At 45.2% G+C, this 24,451-nt stretch overlaps 2 protein-coding genes across 3 annotated transcripts in view; both read right to left on the reverse strand.

Moving 5' to 3' along the window:
* The window catches only part of LOC133111810 (oxysterol-binding protein-related protein 5-like), a 62,633-nt gene extending 47,380 nt beyond the window's left edge, over positions 1-15,253 (reverse strand). For both annotated transcript variants that reach the window (XM_061222404.1, XM_061222402.1), the window contains exon 1: positions 14,975-15,253. The gene's annotated coding sequence lies outside the window, so the exon portion shown is untranslated. The remainder of the gene's footprint in view (positions 1-14,974) is intronic.
* A 6,372-nt stretch (positions 15,254-21,625) lies between these two features.
* The window catches only part of LOC133111891 (receptor-type tyrosine-protein phosphatase eta-like), a 30,836-nt gene continuing 28,010 nt past the window's right edge, over positions 21,626-24,451 (reverse strand). Inside the window, exons 31-32 of the mRNA XM_061222529.1 lie at positions 23,057-23,192; positions 21,626-22,882 (exon numbers count right to left, since the gene is read on the reverse strand). Of these exons, the coding sequence (XP_061078513.1) occupies positions 22,742-22,882; positions 23,057-23,192 (277 nt within the window). The 3' untranslated portion in view covers positions 21,626-22,741. The remainder of the gene's footprint in view (positions 22,883-23,056; positions 23,193-24,451) is intronic.

Below are 24,451 nucleotides of genomic sequence, written 5' to 3' on the forward strand. Positions count from 1 at the left end.
AACATACGTGACCCTGGCTTTGTACTGCGCTGGGGGCGGATTCAGTCGTAAATCACAGCGGCCAGTTTCACATGAAGCAATGTTTATGTAAAAAATGCTAATCTCTGCCTGTTTTAGGCTTTCATCTTAATTGTCTTCAGAAAAATATCTTGGCTGTCATAATCAGCATATCTTCATGCCAAATCCAGAGTAGAAATATTGTTTCTAAGCTTTTTAAACGCAAGATGGTCAAAGTGAAACACTGGGGTTGTGCATCGTTTGGAGGCTAGCCAGCTTGTCACCATTCACCAGTCACAAACAACCACAGCTGCGTTCGTGGCCGTGGCTACAAGTTCATGTATTTGCTTTCATGGTCTGTATGTCTTAATGTGAAGAGTAAATGTTTTTATTTATTAATGTGTTGTTGGTGGTAAAAAAAAGAAGTAAAAATTCAGTTTTAAAGGATTTCTACATAAGTATTAGTATTAGTACAAGTTAGAGCCCGGGAGTTTCGTTAGCCCGTTAGTGCCAGTTGTCTCCCAGCCTCACGTAATTCTAGCGACAAAACTTTGAAGCCACTTTTCTCCAAAACATGGTTTGGTGGCACTCAAACTTAAATGGGACACAACTCCCTTGATACCAGGAGTAGAGATTTGGTTTGGATCGTCAGAAGGCTTACATTCTCCTCTTTCGGATAGTTTCTAAAACTCAAAAACACATTTTGGGGTCAATATAACTGATTTTGATATAAATTCCAGAATTATTAATATTATTTAGCAACATTGCACGATAAGTTCACCAGGAGGGAGAGTGAGCATCCATACAGCGTGTCCGATTTTATTCAGAAAAAAGGACTGCAGGTCGGAGCAGGTTTTTGTTTTAGCCCAGCACTAAGACACCTGATTCTACCTGTCAATGTTTTTATTGAAGACCATGACGAGTTCATTAGGTGTCATAGAAGAAAAACCTGCGTCCCTCTGGGTTTCACTCAGTGCAGCTATGCAGGGGCGGCCTGTAGTGTAGTGGTTAAGGTACATGACTTTAGAGTGCATTAACCCTGCATTGCTCCAGGGGAGGATTGTCTCCTGCTTAGTCTAATCAACTGTACGTCGCTCTGGATAAGAGCATCTGCCAAATGCTAATAATATAATGTAATGTAATGTAATGCAGCTAGCTCAGTTCTCCGGCTTCATGACACAAGATTGGAAACCCCAGATCTAAACAGTATGGACCAGATTCAATTACCACATTTGTCCCTATATTCGACTAAGGAACATGGGAAGAGAGAAGGTCTTTTTATATTTCTTCCGAGGCACAGCTTTCACACATTCATGTCCCTGATGAATTCACCAAATGTTTCTGAAGAAACTAAAGAAGAAAAAATACCAGCGTATATTTAGTTCAGCGCAGAACGCTGATTGAATCCACTGCAGTTTTTTTTTGGTTCCGTTTTGTCAGCTTTTTGTTTTAATTCACCTTGAGCACTAGCTACACAACGCTAACACTAACGCCAACGCCAAGGTCGCCTGAGCAGCAATAATGAAGAAGTGCTCCCCACTCTCTACACCTGTCCAATCACAGCGTTACACCAGCACAACCAGCCAATCCCGCTCAGCCATGCCAAGAGGCACTTATTCATTAGTAAAAAGGGTGGTGGCACTTCAGCGAACACCCTCCATTAGACCTGAAATCAAAACTTTTTTTTTTTTTTTTGCCCTGAAGTGGTACTGAGGTACTTTAATAATCCTATTTGTCTCTCAGCGCCAACACAATGACCCACACAGCTGAGCCCCAAACGGACACATTCTGTTCCAGAGGTCATCTGCACCGGCATCTCGGACATTAAATATAGCGGATAGGCATGCCAGGGTTTTTTTGGGGGTGGGCTGCCAGTCATTTTTTTTCAACAGGGGGTGGCCCTAGTCTCCCGTTGTGACGCAGAACAGCCATCACCTTGGGAGGGGCAGGATTCGAGGGCCCCTGGCGAAAACCGTGATCAGCAGCTCGGGTTTGTGTTGGTTACGGCACGCTGTGGCGGTGTGTAACTACCCAGATTAAAGCCAAGCAAAGATTTTCCCCCGCTGTTGTGTTGGGTCATTTCACAGACTGCGTCAGTTCAATCCCCGCCCCCCCGACAAAGACCCCCCCCCCAGAATGCCATGTAACTGCCTTTCATTACGCCCTCCCCAAGTTTGTGTTCATCAAGGACTTCCCAATTTAGCTCCATACACATAATTACGAGAGAGGCTTGGCATTTAATTGCAGGCCGCTTTTGCCGATAAATTAGCCCTTTAACAAACACCTACCAGAGCCGGAAATTAACGTGTCAGCAAGCTAAGCGAGCGTTGCTTTTTCACCCGAAGTGTACCGAAAGTATATTTACTCCTTATGCGTTTTCTCAGTTATTTGGGAAGACAACCGGTTTCTGCACAAACCTCTCCATGAAAGCAAGCTCAGCATGAATTATTAATGTGTTTTTGTGTCTCAGAACAGGAAAAGAAAAGGCCAAGTGCGGCACCATAAATTAAAGCACTTCAGAAACGCTCAGGAAACGCTGCACACGAGACCCGGTTCCCACTGAAGCCCTCGCTGTGGCGCCCTCCACCGCGGGAGCAGACAGGAGTAGTGGATGTCAGAAAGACTCAAACAGAGACCCGACTGACGGAAAAAGTAGGTCAAGACAACTTACAATGCAGCGAGAGAGAGCGAGAGAAGAGAGAGAGAGTGCGAGAGAGAGAAAGAGTGAGAGATAGCGAGAGAGAGAAAGAGTGAGAGAGAGAGAGATAGCGAGAGAGAGAGAGAGAGAGAGAGAGAGAGAGAGAGAGAAAGCTGGGCTCACCAAAGTGCACCTCTGCCAAAAACATCAAAGAAAACTTTCTTTTATGAGAGTAAAACAGGTAATGCCGCAGATTCAGACAGGTGTCGAGAGGAAGAACAGTCCTTTGAAGATCCGTAGGACATTAGGGAAATGAGGAGACGTGTAACGCCTTGGATTCTGGGATCTGAAGGCGCAATAGACCTAGATGGCTCTGGCTTCTGCAGGTTCTCTGGAGCGCTTCAGCGCAGAAGAGCATCATTTACATTGCGGACTGGCACAGGTCCACACGCCTCACAGTCTTGTAACCGTAACTCAGGAAGTGACGGAAACCGGCAGCGTGTTTTATGTAGCGGCGGAACATGGGCTGATCAGTCACTCTGATCTAATTGGTCAAACTTACACACCCAGTGTGACAGAAAATGCCTACTGAAAGTGTGTAGCAGCAAAAGGTTCAGTGTGAATTCAGCTTTAATGGCGTTTACGTGACTGCAGTAAAGATCACATGCACTCTATCAGGGTATGCCCTGTAGTGCAGTGTAGCAGGGCTGTGTCTGATGGCACTGATTGAGGAAAGACCCACAGCACAGCCTGGCTGCCCTCCCCTCCCCACACGGACTGGCTTTACAGTTTACTTACTCTGCCCCCCCCCCCCACCCCCCACCCCCCTAACCACAGCCATGGTCTCGGGTTACACACACACACACACACACACACAAACACACACACACACACACACTCCCTGGAAACTGCTGATCTGTGGAAACCCGAGGTGATCCCTCCCAAAGCATCGTCAATCAAACCGGGGGGTTTTCCTTGGGGTAATCTGGCACTGCCATGGTGCCCCCCACCCCCCCTCACCCCACCCCAGTTTGTCTCTGTCTCTCTCGCTCTCCTTTTCACCACAGAGGCATTCCTATTGCGCGTCTCCCTCTCTCCCACTCCACCCTTCCCCCTCTCCCCCCACCTTCTCTCTGGCTCTCTCTCCCTCTCACTCGCTCTATGCTGCTCTCTGCCTCTCTTCTATCGAGTGTACACCCGTCCCAAGTTGCCGCGGTAACTGCTTTGACCCTCACGTGGGCTGCCACGGTAACGGTGGTCTGTAATTATAGCCCCCCCCCCACCCCACCCCCTTCCAGTCCTGGAGCGGAGACACACAGCTAATCCCACCAGGATAAAGTGCAGCTCCTTCTGAAGGGCATGGCCTAAGGCTTTTCCACACCTTTACCAGCCTGAGGACCTGTACAGGTAGCTTTACTGTGGGCACCTGGGCCTCTCTACAGGTAGCCTTATGGTGGGCACCTGGGCCTCTCTACAGGTAGCATTACTGTGGGCACCTGGGCCTCTCTACAGGTAGCCTTATGGTGGGCACCTGGGCCTCTCTACAGGTAGCCTTATGGTGGGCACCTGGGCCTCTCTACAGGTAGCCTTATGGTGGGCACCTGGGCCTCTCTACAGGTAGCCTTATGGTGGGCACCTGGGCCTCTCTACAGGTAGCCTTATGGTGGGCACCTGGGCCTCTCTACAGGTAGCCTTATGGTGGGCACCTGTGCAGGTAGCCTTCTGGTGCCAATGAGCAGAAAGCAACACAGATAGACCTGGAAGGTGAATGGAGCGAGGCCATGACTGCATTAAAGCCCATCGCTGCTGCCTCTTATATTACGTACCTGGTTCATCTCACATCTGTTTGTCAGTGGCATTACACCATCGGCAGCAGTGAGGGTCAATTAAATTTCGCTTCGGGCATTAGGTTAGGCTTACGTATATTTCAGCAAACGCTCTTATCCAGATCAGCTCTCACAGCTGCCACATTAGTACAAGATGTCCATTTATAGGGCTGGATATACAGCATACTGAAGCAAATGAGGTTAAGCAGCTCGCTCAAGGCCACAAGAGCAGTGCCCTGTCAGACTGAGCCTGAAGCCCCAGCAGCAAGCTCGGTAATGGACTGCATTTATAATCAGACTTTTTCCCCCAAAAGCACTTTATAATGAAGGCCTCCCATACACCCATACACCCATACACACTCACACTCACACTCACACCAATGGTGAAAGGTGAAGGTTCAATTCCTATGTCGGCTGCCTCAGTACTCCATCCAGAGCGTGGCGATTAGCCTCAGGTGCTTCAAAGTGGGTTCACCTGCCTGCGGGGTTAATATATCAAGGGAAATTGCTTTTAATGTTTGAAAACATTACGGAATAACATTAAAAATAACTTTTGCTAAAAACATAACAAATAATAAACTGGGTTGCAGGGCCAACAGCAGCTCAGGAGGTAAGAGCATTCGATCCCCCGCCCTGGGCATGTCAAAATGTCCCTGAGCAAGACTCCTTACCCCCATTTCTCCCAACAAGCTGACTGGTGCCTTGCATGGCAGCTTTTCACCTTCTGTCCGCAAGCCCAGTTTCCTTATTTTTTTTCAGATTTTTTCCCTTTTTTCTCCCAATTTGGTAGCCAATTGTACCCCGTCTAATTCAATTAGAGCTAGTATTAGATACACTGCCCACACCCTGTCCCTCGGCGGCCCTACGAGAGCGACACGCCTTCTTCAAGCCGTCTCGCCACATGCTGGTAACCGTGATTCCGAGGCGCCCAAGGTGCTTTTTGTGCGGCGATCTACTAACCCTGCCAAGTCCCTCCCCCTGGAGCAGCGAGCCAATTATGAGCCGGCCAAACTTGGCTTTTGGCAGGACCAAGAATCGAACCCCGGTCCCCGGTGTGCAACTGCAGCGAACTGCAACCGCAAGTCTGCTGCGTCTTAGCCTGTTGCGCCACCGCGCCCCCCCGCAAGCCCAGGCCAATACCCCGTCACCAGCCGAAGTGTCGGGTCAAATGAGGTAGATGCCACAATTTTCATCTGTTTTTGATATTGTTTTCCCCCCACGAGAAACATTCAGAACATTATTTTTCTTTTTTATAATCTCAAGCCTACGCTCTTTAAAAAAATATATATGACAACACCTCAGAGCGATGCCTGCTGTCTTGGCCTACTTTTCACTCTCCTGTAAGACACGTTTCACTGCCAAGTTTGGCTATATTAAGCTTTTAAAAAGGGACAGATTAGCACACATAACTGAGGAAAACATAACCAAGGCCATCATCTCAGTGCAGTCCCTTAACTAGAAACGAATGATAGAGCACACTGCGTAAGATGCACTACACACACACTGTGTAAGATACACTACACTACACACACACACTGCGTAAGAAACACAACACACACACTGCGTAAGAAACACAACATACACACTGCGTAAGATAAACTACACACACACTGTGTAAGATACACTACACACACACTGCGTAAGATACACGACACACACTGTGTAAGATACACGACACACACACTGTGTAAGATACACAACACACACACTGTGTAAGATACACTACACACACACTGCGTAAGATACACTACACACACACTGCGTAAGATGCATTACACACACACTATGTAAGATGCATTACACACACACACGGTGTAAGATGCATTACACACACACTGTATACTAACTGCTGTTCTGATGTATCACTTGTAAGATATTGTAAGGTGCCCTCTTGTCTGGTAAAACAATTGTAATCTCTCAGGGCTGCCCAACCCTGTTTCTGGAAATGTACCATTTCATATGAACCCTGACAAAGCACAACTTATTTGACTGCTTAGCAGCCCAACAAGGTTTCTCGCTGTTGAATGAGAAGTGCCTTTTAGGGTCAGAATATAAACCTACAGGACAGTAGATCTCCAGGAACAGAGCTAGACAGCCCTGCTCTACATACTTAACTAATGAAACAAATGCTAAGTGAAAGGAATCGATCTGAAAGTAAACAGTAAGAGATGAAAAGGTCGGATGGCAACGAGGAGAGGGTCTGGAACATTGCTTGAGCCACGCAAAGCTTTGGCCAACCAGAATTTTCAATTCAGAGCATGCTGCTCACGAGCACAGCGTGGACACACGAGGGACTCCAACTATAAATAAATCCGCTTTCCAAGTGTGGGCCCACCTGCTACGAGAGAGGCATGAACACTATCACACCTCATATGACTGAGGCACTGACCAATTAATCTCACCTCAGAACAGGGAGCGGTTCAGGAGACCGCAACAACAAGCCTGTCGATCAGGCCGCAGACTCCACTCAGCCAGGTGTCTTATCTCTCACTTTCCCGTTTGTTCCCCTGGCAACACGGCGACGGCAGGAACACAAGGGGTCACGCAAACTGGCCAGCGCTAAGATATGCCCGCTGAGGACGTGCTGTGAGGCATGACACCTTCAGGCCTCGATGGAGGAGAGGCAATCCTCGTTAATGCATGTTGAGAAGCACGTTCCTCTGTGAGAAAGTGTTTGTGGACAGACTGGGCGGGTTTCGCTGGCTTAATCTGAGTAAGACAAACCATCCCCCATCTCACAGACAAAATAGGTCATTATATTTTATGGGCCCATAATGTGTTAAGCGGTCTTTATGTCAGGAGAATGGAGCGTGTAATTCCAGCGCTCGGCATCCTGGCTCTGACCTTATCTGGTGAAGTAACGGCCCGCTCTCTCAGGGCGCGTCAAGGGTTCTCTGCCACAATCAATGCGAGAAACCAGGCAGGGGTATGATCTCAGACCGGCCCATGACTCAGCCAGTCACCCCTGGGGAACCTCTGCAACGGCCAATCATCGTTCAACATCACAGAACCCGTCTGTGTACCTTCTGGAATTCTGGCTGGTGACAATGTTCCACCAGCAGTCCACTTCAGCGTTCCGTCAATCCGCTTCAGCGTTCCGTCAACCCGCTTCAGCGTTCCGTCAATCCGCTTCAGCGTTCCGTCAACCCGCTTCAGCGTTCCGTCAACCCGCTTCAGCGTTCCGTCAACCCGCTTCAGCGTTCCGTCAATCCGCTTCAGCGTTCTATCAATCCACTTCAGCGTTCTATCAATCCCGCTTCCAGGCGTTAACCACAAGGGGGCAGTCTCTCTCACGCTCCCCCTCCCTGCGGCGGGAGCATTTGCACCCGCATTCCACCAGTGAGGAGGTGTGGAGGACCCCCCGCCCAGCTCACAAAACCACTCCAGTCCCCCTCTCGCTTACCGCAAAAATCAATCTCCACACCCCTGCAGCCCTGCTAATTAGCTCCCTGCCACAAACGAAAGATGGAAAATTAATTTCATATTAAATCACCCGAGTGGCGCACAAAGCGCATGGAGCGACAGCAATTCCCAAATCCGGACGGGGCTGCTGCTGGGAGAACAACCGGTTCTGGAAAGTCCCGGCCCGTATGAAACAGGAAGAGCGTCTTACATATTTAAAGACCCCCCACCCCGCTGGAGCCACGGGGAGCCGAGCGTCAGTCGCAGAGGAGAAAATTAGCCCGACCGTAAGTGGGAGAAAATACGTTTTTGTGGGTTCATCCTCAAATTACCGCTTTGGGAAATGCTGAATTAATACCTGCAATTTTCTTTATTCCACCCAACTCCTCACACGCACACACACCAACACACACACACACACACACACACAACCTGAAAATGAGTGGACTTTATTTTTTTTGTTCATAAATCCCACAACCAAAATTTTACATTTACATTTACAGTTTACAGTTATTTAGCTGACACTTTTATCCAAAGCGATTAACAGTTGATTAGACGAAGCAGGGAACAATCCTCCCCCGGAGCAATGTGGGCTTGTGTGCCTGTGCGGATCTCATTGTGGCTACACCGGGGATTGAATCACCAACCTTGCAGGTACCAATCATGTACCTTAAGCACAACGCTACATGCTGCCGCTGGCATTTGGGATTTAAAAATAATATTTCCAAAAGCTGTATACTGCAGACTGTTTAGAAGCCGAAGAACAGAATGTACAATAAGGCAGGAGGCGTGAAAGTCAAACCACTGTCACTGGATGGTTTGCTCATAATATCAGAAGAATACACTTCTATAGGCCAATATCATCACATAGCACATAACACGCTGTCCCAAACTGAATTCAATGGAAGGACCAAAATGTAAAGGGCTGTAGAAAAGAACAGACTAAATATTCAAGCTGATAACAATGGCTTAACTTTCCAATATACTGTGGATTCCCTGGCTCCTATGTCGTGATGCAAACACTTTGCCAAACCTCACGTAACTGTATTTTGTCACTTCTTTACCGAATCGCACACAGTGTTCTCACCTGCAGATTGTCAAAAGGACCGAGCGCTTCTCAGCACTTTCAAAAGCCTGCATGCCATCATTTTGTATTCCAGGATTTTCTGTATCTCTTTACATCAACGCGCCCGGGAAGTGCCAGAGTTAATAATCCTTTGTCTACGGCCTGATGGAGGAAAAACAGAGTTTTCTCTCGCTGAACCGGAGCGGATATTGACAGTGCGTATTTGACGGACAGTTTGGGCCATTCATCTCCCATGGTTACACACTAGCCCCCGCCCACACACCGGCACAATACTCCAGTACCTCTTGACCTCCAGGAGCAACTCATTATCACACCCACTCTTCTGCACCCTCGCCACCCCCCTTCCCAACGAAACCAGAGGACAAAGACAGAGAAGCACGACTCCACAATCCCCTGTTAAAGGTACAATAGGTAATTTCGGACTTCTAACGGTCAAGAGAGGAATTGCAGCAACAAACACGCTCAAACCACAACACTGTCTATCCCTCCCCCTTCTCTGTGAACGCGCTGACATTGAAACGCCATTGGCTGTGGCAATTACAACCAATTTTCAACCAAAGAGCTTGGATTATTGTACAGCTATATGATGTTTTGGTACAGAGTGCCGGCCCGTCAACTGCAGATTTTGAAACCAGAATTTAAGGACTATAAACACAGGCAGAGGGTGAGTCTGGTGATGTCAGTGAGCCTTTTTCAATGATAGGAAGGGATTTACAACAGTCTTGTAACAATGTTTTAACACAAATATCTTACCTATTGTACCTTTAAGATGGAGGATCTGCAGTGACAAATTCAGACCCAAGAAACCAGGTGAGGCAAGCTACCTGTGCACTCAACCACTCAGAAAGTATAATTACGCATGTGAGTCAGAGAGAAAACCAGCAGACCCTGTGGTTCTCCGAGACCAGTGCCGGAGACCCCCCGGTGTATCGCAGAGTCATAGGATGCCTTTCCCTCTGGGACTGAGCTTGTTTTTTTCATCTTTAATAGAGACAGAAAGGATACTCCTGGCTCCCGGTTTCCCCAGGAGATCCATATATTGAACGCGTGCCTCCCAAAGACCTGGCACTGTCCCCCCGTCTCACAGCTTATTTCCTTATTACTCCTGTCACCGGCTCGCTTCTGCTTTCCTTTCGGACTTTACGACGTACGAGGCTGATTTACGAAACGGAACGCTGACACGATAAATAGGCACTGTTCCAACTAATCAGACGCGTCTCTACGACACACCGATCGCACTCAAATCCTGACTGAGCTCCCAACCTCCTTCATTACAGCATCACTGTCTCTTCTCTACGGCGCCCACTAATTCAGCCCAAAGCGGGTGTTCGTACAGTAAAAACGCTTTGTGTGAATTATGCATTTCGACATAATTGCTGGATTTGAACATGTAACACACAGGGCATTGTGCCGATCGAGAGGCAGTTGGCACCCCATCTTTCTTCTACCGTTTCATTTAAAGACTGCTTTTAACTTGTCTTCTTGAGACAGACAAAAGAGCACTTCTTTATGAACCATTTCCACTTATGCATATCAAGGCATTGCCGGTTGGCTTAATTCATTCAAGGAAATCTAACTATTTCAGTCTTATTCAGTTGGCTGAATTTTAGAGAGATCAAAAGATAAACTAATGCCATTGCCAGACAATAATTAAACAAATTGTCAATCTAATCAGGAAAGAAAAATAAAAATAATAGTATCCGTCTAGCTCTATAACACAGACTGGGTCAATACTCTCTTACGGCTGATATTTTATTACCATTAGGGACCATGGACAAATTCTGGTCCTCCCAAATAGCAATCCATGCAAATGGGAGCTTTTTCTTTGTGTCGTTAACCTATTGGGAGCAGTGATAACCATTAGTCAATTAAACTGTGTCCAGAGGTCATCACTTTGACAAATCATCACAGTCTGTATTTACTTCATACATTTATTTTCTGCACTTTACCGAGTCACTGTGGTGTATTGGAACCTCTCAGAAAGATGACATCCCATCTTTGGGTCCTCTTGGTTGACTCAGTTGCCCCAGGCAAGATCAATCAAGCACAGAAAAGTATTTGAATCCAAAATAATGATGTATGTGACCCAGTTCTGGTACAGGGCTTCACAGTGTCAGTCAAAGCCTGTGCAGCAGATTGGAACACAGATCGTGTGGAGTTGGGGACTAAAACAGCAGAGAAACAAACAGGCCTTTACATTACATAAAACCTGTAAAACTGGCTCTTTGCAAAATATAAAAAAAAGATACCAACGTCCAATTTCCAAGAAGCGCTCCAATGGTCCGCAGAAAAACCCCACGGGCATTAAACCGTCGACAGGGATGTTAACGGACCAGAGCGGCAAGAAAAATGACACCGGGGGCAGGGGGGGGAAGAGCGGAAGACCTATTAGGGAAAAGATTGGTAACGGCACAGCTGGGCTGTTCCGAGTTCACTCACTTTCCCCCCGACGTCTTCACGAGCGTCTTCAGACGTTTCGCTCGCTGCTCAAGACTTCCCTGCTGGCGCTTTGAAGCTGGAGCGTTAGAAGCATTAGCGTCCCACATTAAAGGGTGTGAGTCCCATCCCACTGTAAAAACAGCGCTGCCATTTAACTGTTGAGTGTGTGTGTCGGGGGGGGGGGGGGGGGTGGCGTTACCAGGCACGAGCTTCGAGGCGGGTACCAGGCGGTGGACTGCTGCTGGTCGGTTCTGCCTGAGAAACCCATACATTCAGCTGGTCATTATAAAAATATAGGGCCTGGTTTTACATGGTTCCTTTAAGTTACTTTGACTGTTCTCAGTCATAAATAATGAGAATAAATAATTTGCTGTTTTAGCTGACACTTATCCAAAGTGACTTCCAGTTGATTAGACTAAGCAGGGGACAATTCCTTGCTCAAGGGCCCAACAGCTGTCCAAATCCTATCGTCGCTACACAAGGGCTTGAACCACTAACATTCCGCGTCCCAGTCATACTTTCAGTCATAAGTGTTGCGCTCTGAGATGGTTTTCCCCAATAATACCTGAAATGTTCTTCAAAATCACATCCCCATGTGTATTGCGACATATACTGTTCCGTGACTCATGTCAGGATACACATGGTATCATGAGGCACCTGACAATACCCAGCCCTACAAAACATCCCTGCATATGCAGTAAAGAGGAGACTCAAAGAGAATTGCTCACTAATAATGAGAACCAACGTAACATAAAAATATATTCACTCAGTGACCACTTTTGTTTTTGAGTAGACCTGAACACCAGCTTACTAATGCAAATATCTAATCAGCCAATCATGTGTCAACTAAATGCATAAAAGCATGTTCAGTTGTTGTCCAGACCACATATCAGAATGGGGAAGAAATATGATCTGAGTGACTCTGACCGTGAAATGATCGTTTGTGCCAAACAGGGCGGTTTTGTGTATCTCAAAAACGACTGATCTCCAGGGATTTTCACACACACAAGTCTCTAGAGTTTACAAGCACAGCCCATGTTGGTACCCAGACAAACAAGATACGGGGGTCCGCCAAATTTCTCAGTACCCAGCCAGGTGAGAAAGGTAGTCAGCTAGGAGTCTTGCAGTGGGGAGACAAATTGTTACATTGACATAATATTTGTCTCAAAGTATCCAACCAAACCGAGGTGTTTAGTCGGCCATTTAGCTGACAGCTGGCACTTATGGAACTGCTTGAAGATGGTTCAAGTACTGTCATCGCGACTGACAAACCGCTTGCACAAAAGTTCACCGGATTCTGAGATGAGCTGTGAAAAAATAATTCGGGCAAATAACCTTTTCATGAAACTGACTTTACATAATCCAAACATGAATGTTAGACCACGCCAGTACATTGACATCAGTGCTGATGGACATACCTTATGGCAGGCATAGGAGGAGTGCCAACTTCATTACAAACCTTTTCTTGTGCAATTAACGATTAATTATCTGCCAGATTACTTTCCATTCCCTTGTCTCCTGCAATCAGTGATTACATCAGATCAGCAATTAGAATCGTAAACACACCCGTCTCGGTTTATACAGCTGGACCGGAGCCTGTTAGTTTTAACGATTCGCTTTCAGGAACAGCAGAGGTGTCTGACCCCGAAATCCGCCCGCTCAGCCACTTGTTCCCCTAACCAACAGGCACTCTGCCACCTGCAGACGCCAGAGGTAAAAATAAATAAATAAATAAACCCCTCAAAACGCAGCGCTGAAACGGCACAGACCAGGGAAAAAACATAAACAGAGTTTTTATCAACCAGTCCGAATTTCTCCTCTCTCTCGCTTTCGCCACAGCGTAAAGGCAGCCCGCAAGCACACGCAACCACCGGGACATACGGCACCGCAGTTAGCGGTTTATTAATCGCGGCCTTCCGTGGCGCTCAGCCGGGTTTTGCTGTCAGTCAATCAGTCAATCCCGGATTCCCAAAACGACCGGGATCGGCCGCACCTCCAAAGAGCAAAACCTCCGGCAGGAAACGCAGGGAATGAAGCGATAGGAACGCAATGTAGGCCTAATCTTCCCTGTGGGAGACACACGTGGGAGGCTTTCTCAGGCTAGTAACAACAAACGTCACTGCAGCAGAAAGCCTAAAATATAAACAGTTGACAGCTGTATAAACTCCTCTGCAGCCTAGAAAACATTTGGCTACATTATGAACGTGTTAAACAAACTAACACTTAAACCGAAATGCAAATGTGCAACTATAATAACAATAGTAACAATATTAATATTAATAAAAATAAATAATAAATAATAATAATAATAATAATAATAATAATAATAATAATAATAATAATAATGCACGTTTTTCCAGGATGACTTATGCAACGGGCTAAAAAAAGGGTGCATCGAACAAAAAGAATAAAATAATAAAGTAATCTCAAGTAAGTGTGCGTGTGCGCGCGCGCGCGCACAAAAAAAATTAAAAAAATACTAACAAATAAATAAGAGCGCAATCCACCGCATGGGACTAATGCTAAAATGAGATGAATCTTTTAAAATTTAAATAGAAATCACTAAGTGTGAATGTTATTCTATTTTTTCATGTGATACCGTGTTCAATTTTCATTCAAACGCAAAAGCCACTTGAAAACCACCCGGTTTGGAGACGTGCATGGCGCAACGTGCAGGTACACCCAATGTGACAGAAACAGTGAATGTTCCAGAAATCGTGCCAGAACCAATGATGTAACGACGTTAAACATGTTCTGCGAAATTAACTTGTGGCAAGCTATTATCTAACATGCTACAAATTTTCGCAAAATAGCAGTACAAAAACAGTAATCAAATACTGTGTGAATATGAATCAATTAATCATCAAGCTAAATAATAAGAAAACATGTAACCATATCGTTACTCCACATCCAACAGAAACGAAAGGTAGCCTACTTATATGCGTTATATGCTAGTATAAATGCAGCAACGTGGTTTTAATGGACGGCGAGTACGGTGAAAAGGCTTCAACCGTCAGGCTCGAGACTATGTGCTTGTCCCTCGGCTGCTGGGTAAGCAACGTGGCTGGTTAACTTGCATCTGGGGTAGCGAGCAAAGAAAAATGCAGGTTTGATGTAGTGCTTGCAGAATACAACAGGCTGGTGTAGGCTACAGATGCACTGCGCGGAATGTAAGAACGAGCAAGATTGGAAAATTAGCAATTATCCAACACTGAATACGAGCTTTATAGGAGAAACACGTAATCCCCGTGACAGACATGTCTCAATACAATAAACTGGGTGTAGGCTATCTGGCGAGATAAGGGTTACCGTTACGGAACCGTTACAGTTTGCGGTTGAATCAACGAATTCAGCCGCAAACGCATTCCACGGTGATTGAAAATGATCCAAAAAAAGACCCACATACATGACAGTTATTGGCGTTTACGGTCATCTATATCCCAACAACTTCAGTGCATTTCTCCCACGAGCATCAAGTGCTGCGAAAAAAGCTTGCAAGACTTTACCTGAAAGCACTGTGAGACAATAACATCAAAATCACGATTCGCTGACTAGTAGGTGTAGTAGTGCAGAGGCGACACTAACCTCGTCCAGAATCGCCGTCCTAAGAACTTGCTAGCAGCGCGCTGACAGCCACTACTTCACATACGTGCCGTGTTGAAGCGCGCTGTCCTCGGGCAAAAGGGATATTTGCAACGCTCGCGCTCGCACTTTGTTGAGGCAAAGGATATCGAGGATAATATTCAGAACATAGAGGCTAGAAAAGACTGAAAATAAAATTCAGCGACTGCATCTCGGCGGTGGGAGTGCAACTCTGTCGCTGCTTGGCATGCGGGCTAGTGAAAGTCATTACCGTCGGAAAGCCACGGCGATACAGCTGCTGAACGCGAGGGCAGGAAATACCGGAGGATCGGGGTGTGCGCGTAGGACGCAGGGAATGTGGGAAAACTCGGAGTGGAGCTGTGGAACCTGGAGGTCGCACCACAGCGAAATGCCGTTTGCACTCACGGAATGTGATTTTGAGGAGACAGATGCCATCGGAGGGTTTTTTTTTTGGTGATTTAGCCTGCTATGAATTTTGTGTCGGCGGTAGCCTATGTTGATATAACCCCATTCACTCTGACCGCACTGCTTGAAACCATTAAAACGTTCAAAACTAAACCAAGATTTTAAACTAGGCCTACAAATGTAAGGGTGGTTCAAGGCCTATAATAACTGCCTTTGAAGTGACATCTGCTTGCCATTTTCAGGGACTTATTTTAATGGATAGAGGAAGAATTTTGATTACATATAACCCCATATAGAGTAAAGAAAAAGCCCAAGATATCTGCACGAAAATGCAATAGCCAGCCCAGTTAATCAGTGGTATAGTGATGGGTTAGCAGTATGTATATTCTGAAGAACTTATCATCACCTTTATGTAGAGGGGGGTTATGGTTGTTTTATTACAGAGATGCATATTGTGACTGCTCCCTGTCATTCCAAACAATATCGCATTTATTTAATATCTAATTTTTATCAAAACAATTAACAGAAGCTTTTTTGCAACATTAAAAAAGTCTTAAACTATGTACAAATGGAGACGGGGTGAGCAACTTGTTTTAACCCCTTCCATGACCCATGACCAATAGTCAACAAACCGACCAAAGTGATTTCACTGTGACATCTTGTCTCCAATTTTTATTTTAATTTATAAAGTGGAGGCAAATTTTACTGGTACACAAAGACTTTTCACTATAACAAAAAATGGTGCCAAAAGGAACCCTGTGATTCCATAGAAGAACCCCATCTAGTTGGAGCGTTCACACTTCACAGTTCACACACCTATGACAGAGGCTTCCATAATAAACTAACAAGGGCTCCTCTATGGAGACACACCAAAGAAAAAAAAAATTCTGAGAGTTTAGGCCTACCCAAGAGTAAAGTCTACAGAAGTCTGTGTATTTGCTTCAGTGTAAAGCACTCGTCTCATTGACCTGAACTGAACTGAACTGAGCACTCATTGCGTTTACCAAAGTGTGCTCTTAATGGAACAGAATTCAAAGGCTCAGCGACCAGGAAAAGCTCTGATTTTATAAGATCACCTTCGGAAAAAGTCTCCGCTTTGTGTGAGAGATTTTATTTTAAAAAATACTTTATTGACCATTTGCAGTCTGACACGTGATTCACCCCCGATCTCCAGCTCTCAGTCTGCAGTTGTGCCCCAGAGTGAACACGGCACACACAATACCCCCCCACACAGTTTCAAACATTGTGTGTGTCAGCGTGTAATACACACATTCAAGCTTCATTCTGGCACTAATTAAACGTTGCCATGGCAGTGGTACAGACAGATAGATGAGAGAGAGAGCGAGAGAGAGAGAGAGACTGATGTGGGCAGCACAGCGCTAATAAACAAACCAAACCCCCCACGACGCGCATTAGAACTGTTCCTTCGATGGTGACAGCCACAAGGCGGGGTAAAAAGAACAGTATTCCTGCATGGGGAACTCCAAAACGCTGGCGGGAGCATTTTAAGTGCATTTTATGCTCTTATGGGTACCGGAGGGCTGAGAGGGGTCACTGGAGACACGGATATCCCTCCGACTGAAATCCTCCCTTCCCCAGATGACACCAAGGCTGATTGTTCACCAGGCTGCCTGGCTGCTGGCATACTGTAAAAAAAATTATACACCATATCTGCACAAAAAACTGCAGCCTAGTGGCGAAGGTACATGACTGGGACCCGGAAAGGTTGGTGGTTGCAGACCTGGGGTAGCCACAATAAGATCAGATGTTGGGCCCTTGAGCAAGGCCCTTAGCGCCACCTTGCATCAAGGGGGATTGTCCTCTGCTTAGTCTAATCAATTGTAAGTCAATTCGGATAAAAGCATCAGCTAAATAACTGCAAATTGGTGTCATTTTTTACATTCTAGCCCAATCCGGATTTGATTCCCGAGTCGGGCCCACTCCCCACCCAGAGTCGGTGCTGTGGAACCAGCCGCCGGCCCAGACCTCAGAATTCTGCTTAATAATTAAAAGATATCTTTTACATCCTCCCTACAGAAAATGTCCCATAAAAAGTTTCTTTGCCACTTTTAGCTCCTCTGTTCCACAAGCTTACACACTGTGCCCTAGTTTCCCTTGAGTTCCTTACATTGTACCCAGTTTAGAAGCGGTCGAGTCGGAACAACAGACAAAATTGCATTGATGAGAGACTTCCCACCATACTTGACCGTATCAGTCAGGCTGCAAATCCTAGAAACAGTTCCTATGAACAGGTCCAGGGAATTTCTGATGGAACAGCCAGGCCAGGTAAAAGGAATTGTTCAATTATAGCAAGGCCTTCAAAAGTCAGTAAATAAATTAATGTTTTGTACCGTCCCCCTGAGAATCCAGTTGTCACATAGGACAGTGCCAGTTTGGTAAACAATTGGTACATTCATTCAAACAGTTTTTTCAAAGGTCATATTTTCCCATAGATAAAATACATTCACGTTTAACCTTCCAAAAATGGCTTTCTTTGAGTGAAAACGGCAGTAAACCGAGAAAGTAGTCCCCAGAATCAAGAACGCATGCTGATTCTACATTGACAGACAGCACTGTTGGCTCATGGGTAATTAACCATACCCAAACTTTGGCAACTTTTGAGTAAAAGGTTTATTCTCCTTTTGATATAAAAATTATATTTTTCAAGGACACAGAAGGGCCTGAAAAACATCTGGGGAAAAAATAGTTTTAATGAAATAAGCATGCCGTGTATGGCATAATATATGGTGCATTTATTTCATTAAAGTGAATATTGCTTCTTCAATATGTTTTCTAAGCCCTCCATTGTCCTTGATAAATATTAATAAGCTCTAATATTACAAGTCTGGATGTGCTTCCCAGCTCTGTGTTTGAAAATGCGTCTCACGACGCCCCCTGCTGGCGGTACTCTGATACAGCTCAGTTCCATTTGATTGCAGCAAATGAATTAAAATTCAACAAATACAACATTATGGACCTTTTTAAAAATTAAAGGTCAGAGTCAATTGTGGTTATAGGACTCAGATTGAATCTGATCTGTTCAACCTGGATTTTTGGCTCAATTATCCCTTTCTCCATCTGAGAGCATTCTCTTGGATTTGGGTTGGAGATTTAGGCTGAAACACATTACATTACATTATTGGCATTTGGCAGACACTCTTATCCAGAGCCATGTACAGTTGATTAGACTAAGCAGGAGACAATCCTCCCCTGAAGCAATGCAGGGTTAAGGGCCTTGCTCAAAGGCCCAACGGCTGTGCAGGTCTTATTGTGGCTACACCAGGATTAGAACCATCAACCTTGTGTGTCCCAATCATTTACCTTAACCACTACGCTACAGGCCGCCCCATCCCTAATCCATCATACTACTCACAGCCCGGCATTCGTGTACCTACAATGGCATGTAATGTTACAATGTAAAGTCAACTCATTCAACAAGAATCAAATCCAAGGTATATGCAAACGTTTCCATATGGACAAACAAGAGGTTTTCCCAGTGTGATGTTACACAATTACTTATAATAAAGATAAAAAAATTGATAAAAGACCAATTGCAAATTTTGCATTTTCACAAATTTGCTTTGAATGGCAGGGAAAATATGAAGAATGAGGTTAAACAGTAACCAAAAAAATTACATTACATATCATTTGGCTGATGCTGTTATCCAAAGCGACTTACAGTTGATCAGACTAAGTAGGAGACAATCCACCCCTGGAGCAATGCAGGGTTAAGGGCCTTACTCAAGGGCCCAACGGCTGTGCTGATCTTATTGTGGGTACACCGGGGATCGAGTCATGTACCATAACCACTATGCTGCAGGCCGCCCTCCATGTTAAATTAACCTTTAAAATGAATATGCCCACTCACTCAGCTTCACAGTGCTTCAAACTGACCATCAATTAATTAGCCTTTGGTTGGTCAGGGTCACAGGAAGTGCTGGAGCCGACATCCCAGCATGCATCGAACAAGAGGTAGGTATACACCCCGGACATTGTCTTTCACATGATTGTGATTTTTTTCACAAATTGTGATTTTCACATTCGTTTTATTTCATAAGGGAAGCTTGCACAGGAGCACAGGACCCTGCAAACACGTCTGTGCACTAAGATCACTCAGACCTACCCTGCGGGCATTGTTGCCAAGCCTGCATTTCAGTCTGTCTACAGCTCTCATTCATCAGTGACCGTGAATAAGTCGTGTGAACCACATACTGTGCTAATTCCCAGACAAGATGAACGCACAGTTTCTATCATTTTAAGTGTGTTATTATGCAATCTCCATTCTGTACAGGAAACTCAAATTTGATAACCAAATCATGGAAATGTGACTTACTTTCATGGTCTTCCCAGCTCCTTCATCTTAATGACGGAAATCAATCTGATACCAGTCGTAATCACAGACTACTACAAGTGCATGATTGCACACACTTATCTGAATAATAATTATGAAATGCAATAAAGTTAAAATGATGTGGAGAGGCAATCTTTGAAATGTGTGAGCATGACAATAACCATGTGGAATTATCTATGAATTATTTTGGTGTGTAAATGGCCACGTACACATAGACACCCACATACAAATGCTCACACAACACACACTCAAAATGAACAGGAAAGCTTGTAAAATAAAAGATATTTAATCCTGTTTTGTTGACAGTTTTACAGAATTTATTCTTACAAAAAATATTGTTTTCCCTCACAGGATGTCAAGTGTCATACTGAACACTGCACAGAGCAAATGGTTATGACAACTGACAACAATAAATTCACAAGTACTTTAAATGTCCTTCACAATACAGCATAGTACTTCATATTGAAAACAAAAACAAAAAAAACACAGTAAAAGAAGTACAGTAGCAACTACAAAATCTGATTGGCACAACAGTGGGATTTACCCTTAAAACAGAACACATTTCCTCAACCACTGCAGTGTCTCCCCTTACATGGCAAACACTGGGCTGTGTTCAAAACCGCAAACTAAGCACACTACTCGTACTACATTGAAATGAAAATCAGCCTGAAAACTAGCACGAGTAGTATGCTAGTATTTCCTTTTCAAACACAGCCAAGCTGTACTTAAGACCCTTTATGAAGTACTTCGTTGTTAGTTGCTCAGCACTTTACTGGAAAGCATTGCACTGTAAGGCAGTATTTTACTGTAAAATTGACCATTTTGTTTTACAATGAACAAACTGAACTAACGATCGGAACTGATGCATGCACCAAAACAACTGACCAAAACAGCCAACATCCCTGCCCACATCGGGAGCTGCGGGCTTCACTTCTCTCTAGTGGATTTACAGGAGCTCAACACCGTTACATCGCAGGCCGTGTTATGAAGCGCATTCTCTCAGCGCTGTACCATCGGTATGAGAAGGGTCTTATTTCTGAGAAATAATGAGCCATTGTGTTTGTGCACTGGCTGGTCAGTTTACTTCTGACAAACACAAAATGGAGAAATGAAAAATGAAAAAAGTTTAAATAGATTGAGGCAGTTTGTATGGACAGTCTGTGATAAGTAAAACCGTTCTCGTTCTCCTATGACCCTTTACCGAGTTCTGCTGAGGCATCTTTGGGGTCATGACCCCCAGGTAGAAATATGTGCAAAAAGCCAAAAAGCTCTGAAGATATATAAAGAAAAAAAGTCAATTTCAACAGCATGTAGCAACAATAATTAAATTTACTGTATACAGATTCACTTTGCAGTGATGATATTAAGATATATTAAGAATGAATTATTATGTTCTTCAAGTAAAAATAAAATTTAAAAATCTCAAAGATAATTACCCAGTCAAAATATGCATACAGTACGCAACCAGTGCATTCTACCAAACAGTGCTTTGAATGGGTTTGTCTTAAAAACTAAAATCAGCAGGTAATTTCATACCACATAAGACATACCGATTATCAGAAACATATCACATCACTGTACTGCACTGAATATTCCAGCATGGATTTTTACTGTGCGGTATACGTACACTCTTTGACAGCCGCTGAGCCGAATGGAAACACACGCTGTCATCAACATTCACATCACCTCTGAATTTGGCACAAATTCAGGCTGGGCCTGAGAGCCCACTTCACTACGGGCCAGTTTCACAGACAGTAGATTAAGCCTAACCCTGGACTAAAATCAGTTTCATATGGAGAATTTGTGTCTGTGAAACTGGCCCTATGTGTCAGATTTCCACAGTGCTCTGTGACTAAAAAAACCCTTCGCTGCCCCCGCCCCCCCCAACACTTACCCCAGCCCGAGTAAGAACACACACAAAATGGCTGCCGTCAAAACTGTTTGCCCTGCAAACTCTGCTTCCTCTTCACAGCACTAGTGCCAGGCAGGGCAGCACAGATGAGCACTGTTGTCATGGACTGGAGTTAAGTGCTCTGCTTTAGAGGCATATAAAGGAACATAGATGTATACATATATATATATATATATAACCTGATGACAGACTTTGTGGTGACATAAATATCTCAATATTCATTTTTAAGTCAAAGGGCAATTGCCTACCAGCATCCTCCGCAACTCTGACAAGTTTACAAATGTCCTGAGTGTGTGTGTGTGTGTGTGTGTGTGCGTGCGTGCGTGTCTGTGTACATAAATCTCTTTCAGCAGAATTAAATCCTGTTCTGTATATATAGAAAAGTCTTGTATTGCACACATTGTGATAACCATATTTAACCTTTGTGGCACAAAAACAATCTGAAATGCATCTGAAACAAGCAAGCGAAAATAAGCATAGAAAGAATAGAAAGAATAAAATATAAAATGTAAAATAGCCCATTTCTTCAGAATGTGCAAAGCTTAACGTATACAGTATTTTCCACACGGTTTCTCCTATCAAAATTATTTCATTTGTTTACCTGAAAAGTCTGCCAAAATCAGCTTACAAAAAAACAGTGACATAATTGAAAAAATAACAATACCGATCGTTAAAAATATTCACCTTCCTGTTGAAAAGACAAACATTTTTCCTTAATTCTTCAAGATTTCTGGAGCAGTAGATAAATAATACAATCACTGTGGTAAAACTTTCACTGTGGACGACCATTAGAGAATCCCGTGCTAGAGAGCATGGAGATTATTATTATTTATTTGATTTATTTATTAACCTTTGCTTATACAGGGTAGGTTGACTGAGCATGCATGCTCTTTTGCTGCAACACCCTGTTAACTCACCCCCCAAGTACCCTACCCTGCACGTCTTTGGACTGTGGGAGGAGACTGGAGAACCTGGAGGAACCCCACGCGTAGAACACCCATACCCGGGACCATCCTGGCATGAGGTGGCAGTGCTGCCCCATGGGGAGCTGGGTGGTGGACGGCCGGGTTCCGGTTGGAGACTAGACGGCCCCCGCGCCCCCGGGCTTAAAGTTCTCATAAATATCCATTGCGGCTGTGTTCTGGTAGATCAGGTCCACGTTGGTTCCGGTCCTTGATTTGATAATGTCCAAGGCGCACCTGTGCAGGAACACGTACTGCTCCTGTGAAGGAAGAAAACGCAAATTTTAAAAAAAGGGTGAAAATATCCCTTGAGCCACATTGTTCCTGGGGGGGGGATTGTCTCCTGCTGAGTCTAATCAACTCAAGGTCACGTTGGATATAAGCGTCAGCGAAATAACATTATAATGATGCGTTACAAAGCGCACGCTCCTCACCTCGGTCTGGACCATGAGGCCGCGGTGCATTCGCATGCTGTGCACGATGGCGTACAGGTCCACCATGCTCTCCCTCTCGATCTGAAAGATCAGGTGATCGATGGCGATCATGGTCCCTGTCCGGCCCACCCCGGCGCTGGAGGCGAGAAGAGAGTCGGCACTATGAACCCTATAACCTCTGACCCCTGACCCCTGACAATACTACAGTAAGAACCCTACAACCTCTGACCCCTGACAATACTACAGTAAGAACCCGATGACCCCTGGCAATACTACAGTATGAACCCTATAACCTCTGACCCCTGGCAATACTACAGTATGAACCCTACAACCTCTGACCCCTGGCAATACTACAGTATGAACCCTACAACCTCTGACCCCTGGCAATACTGCAGTAAGAACCCGATGACCCCTGGCAATACTACAGTATGAACCCTACAACCCCTGACCTCTGACCCCTGACAATACTACAGTAAGAACCCGATGACCCTGGCAATACTACAGTATGAACCTTCTGACCCCTGACGTCTGCAGTGCTACAGTATGAACCCTACAACCTCTGACCCCTGGCAATACTACAGTATGAACCCTCTGACCCCTGACGTCTGCAGTGCTACAGTATGAACCCTATAACCTCTGACCCCTGGCAATACTACAGTATGAACCTTCTGACCCCTGACGTCTGCAGTGCTACAGTATGAACCCTACAACCCCTGACCCCTGGCAATACTACAGTATGAACCCTACAACCTCTGACCCCTGGCAATACTACAGTATGAACCTTCTGACCCCTGATGTCTGCAGTGCTACAGTATGAACCCTACAACCTCTGACCCCTGGCAATACTACAGTATGAACCTTCTGACCCCTGACGTCTGCAGTGCTACAGTATGAAGCCTACAACCTCTGACCCCTGGCAATACTACAGTATGAACCTTCTGACCCCTGACGTCTGCAGTGCTACAGTATGAACCCTACAACCCCTGACCCCTGGCAATACTACAGTATGAACCCTCTGACCCCTGACGTCTGCAGTGCTACAGTATGAACCCTATAACCTCTGACCCCTGGCAATACTACAGTATGAACCTTCTGACCCCTGACGTCTGCAGTGCTACAGTATGAACCCTACAACCCCTGACCCCTGGCAATACTACAGTATGAACCCTACAACCTCTGACCCCTGGCAATACTACAGTATGAACCCTACAACCCCTGACCCCTGGCAATACTACAGTATGAACCTTCTGACCCCTGATGTCTGCAGTGCTACAGTATGAACCCTACAACCTCTGACCCCTGGCAATACTACAGTATGAACCTTCTGACCCCTGACGTCTGCAGTGCTACAGTATGAAGCCTACAACCTCTGACCCCTGGCAATACTACAGTATG

The sequence above is a fragment of the Conger conger genome, chromosome 15 (genome assembly GCF_963514075.1).
Source record: "Conger conger chromosome 15, fConCon1.1, whole genome shotgun sequence".
Taxonomy (NCBI): Eukaryota; Metazoa; Chordata; class Actinopteri; order Anguilliformes; family Congridae; genus Conger; species Conger conger.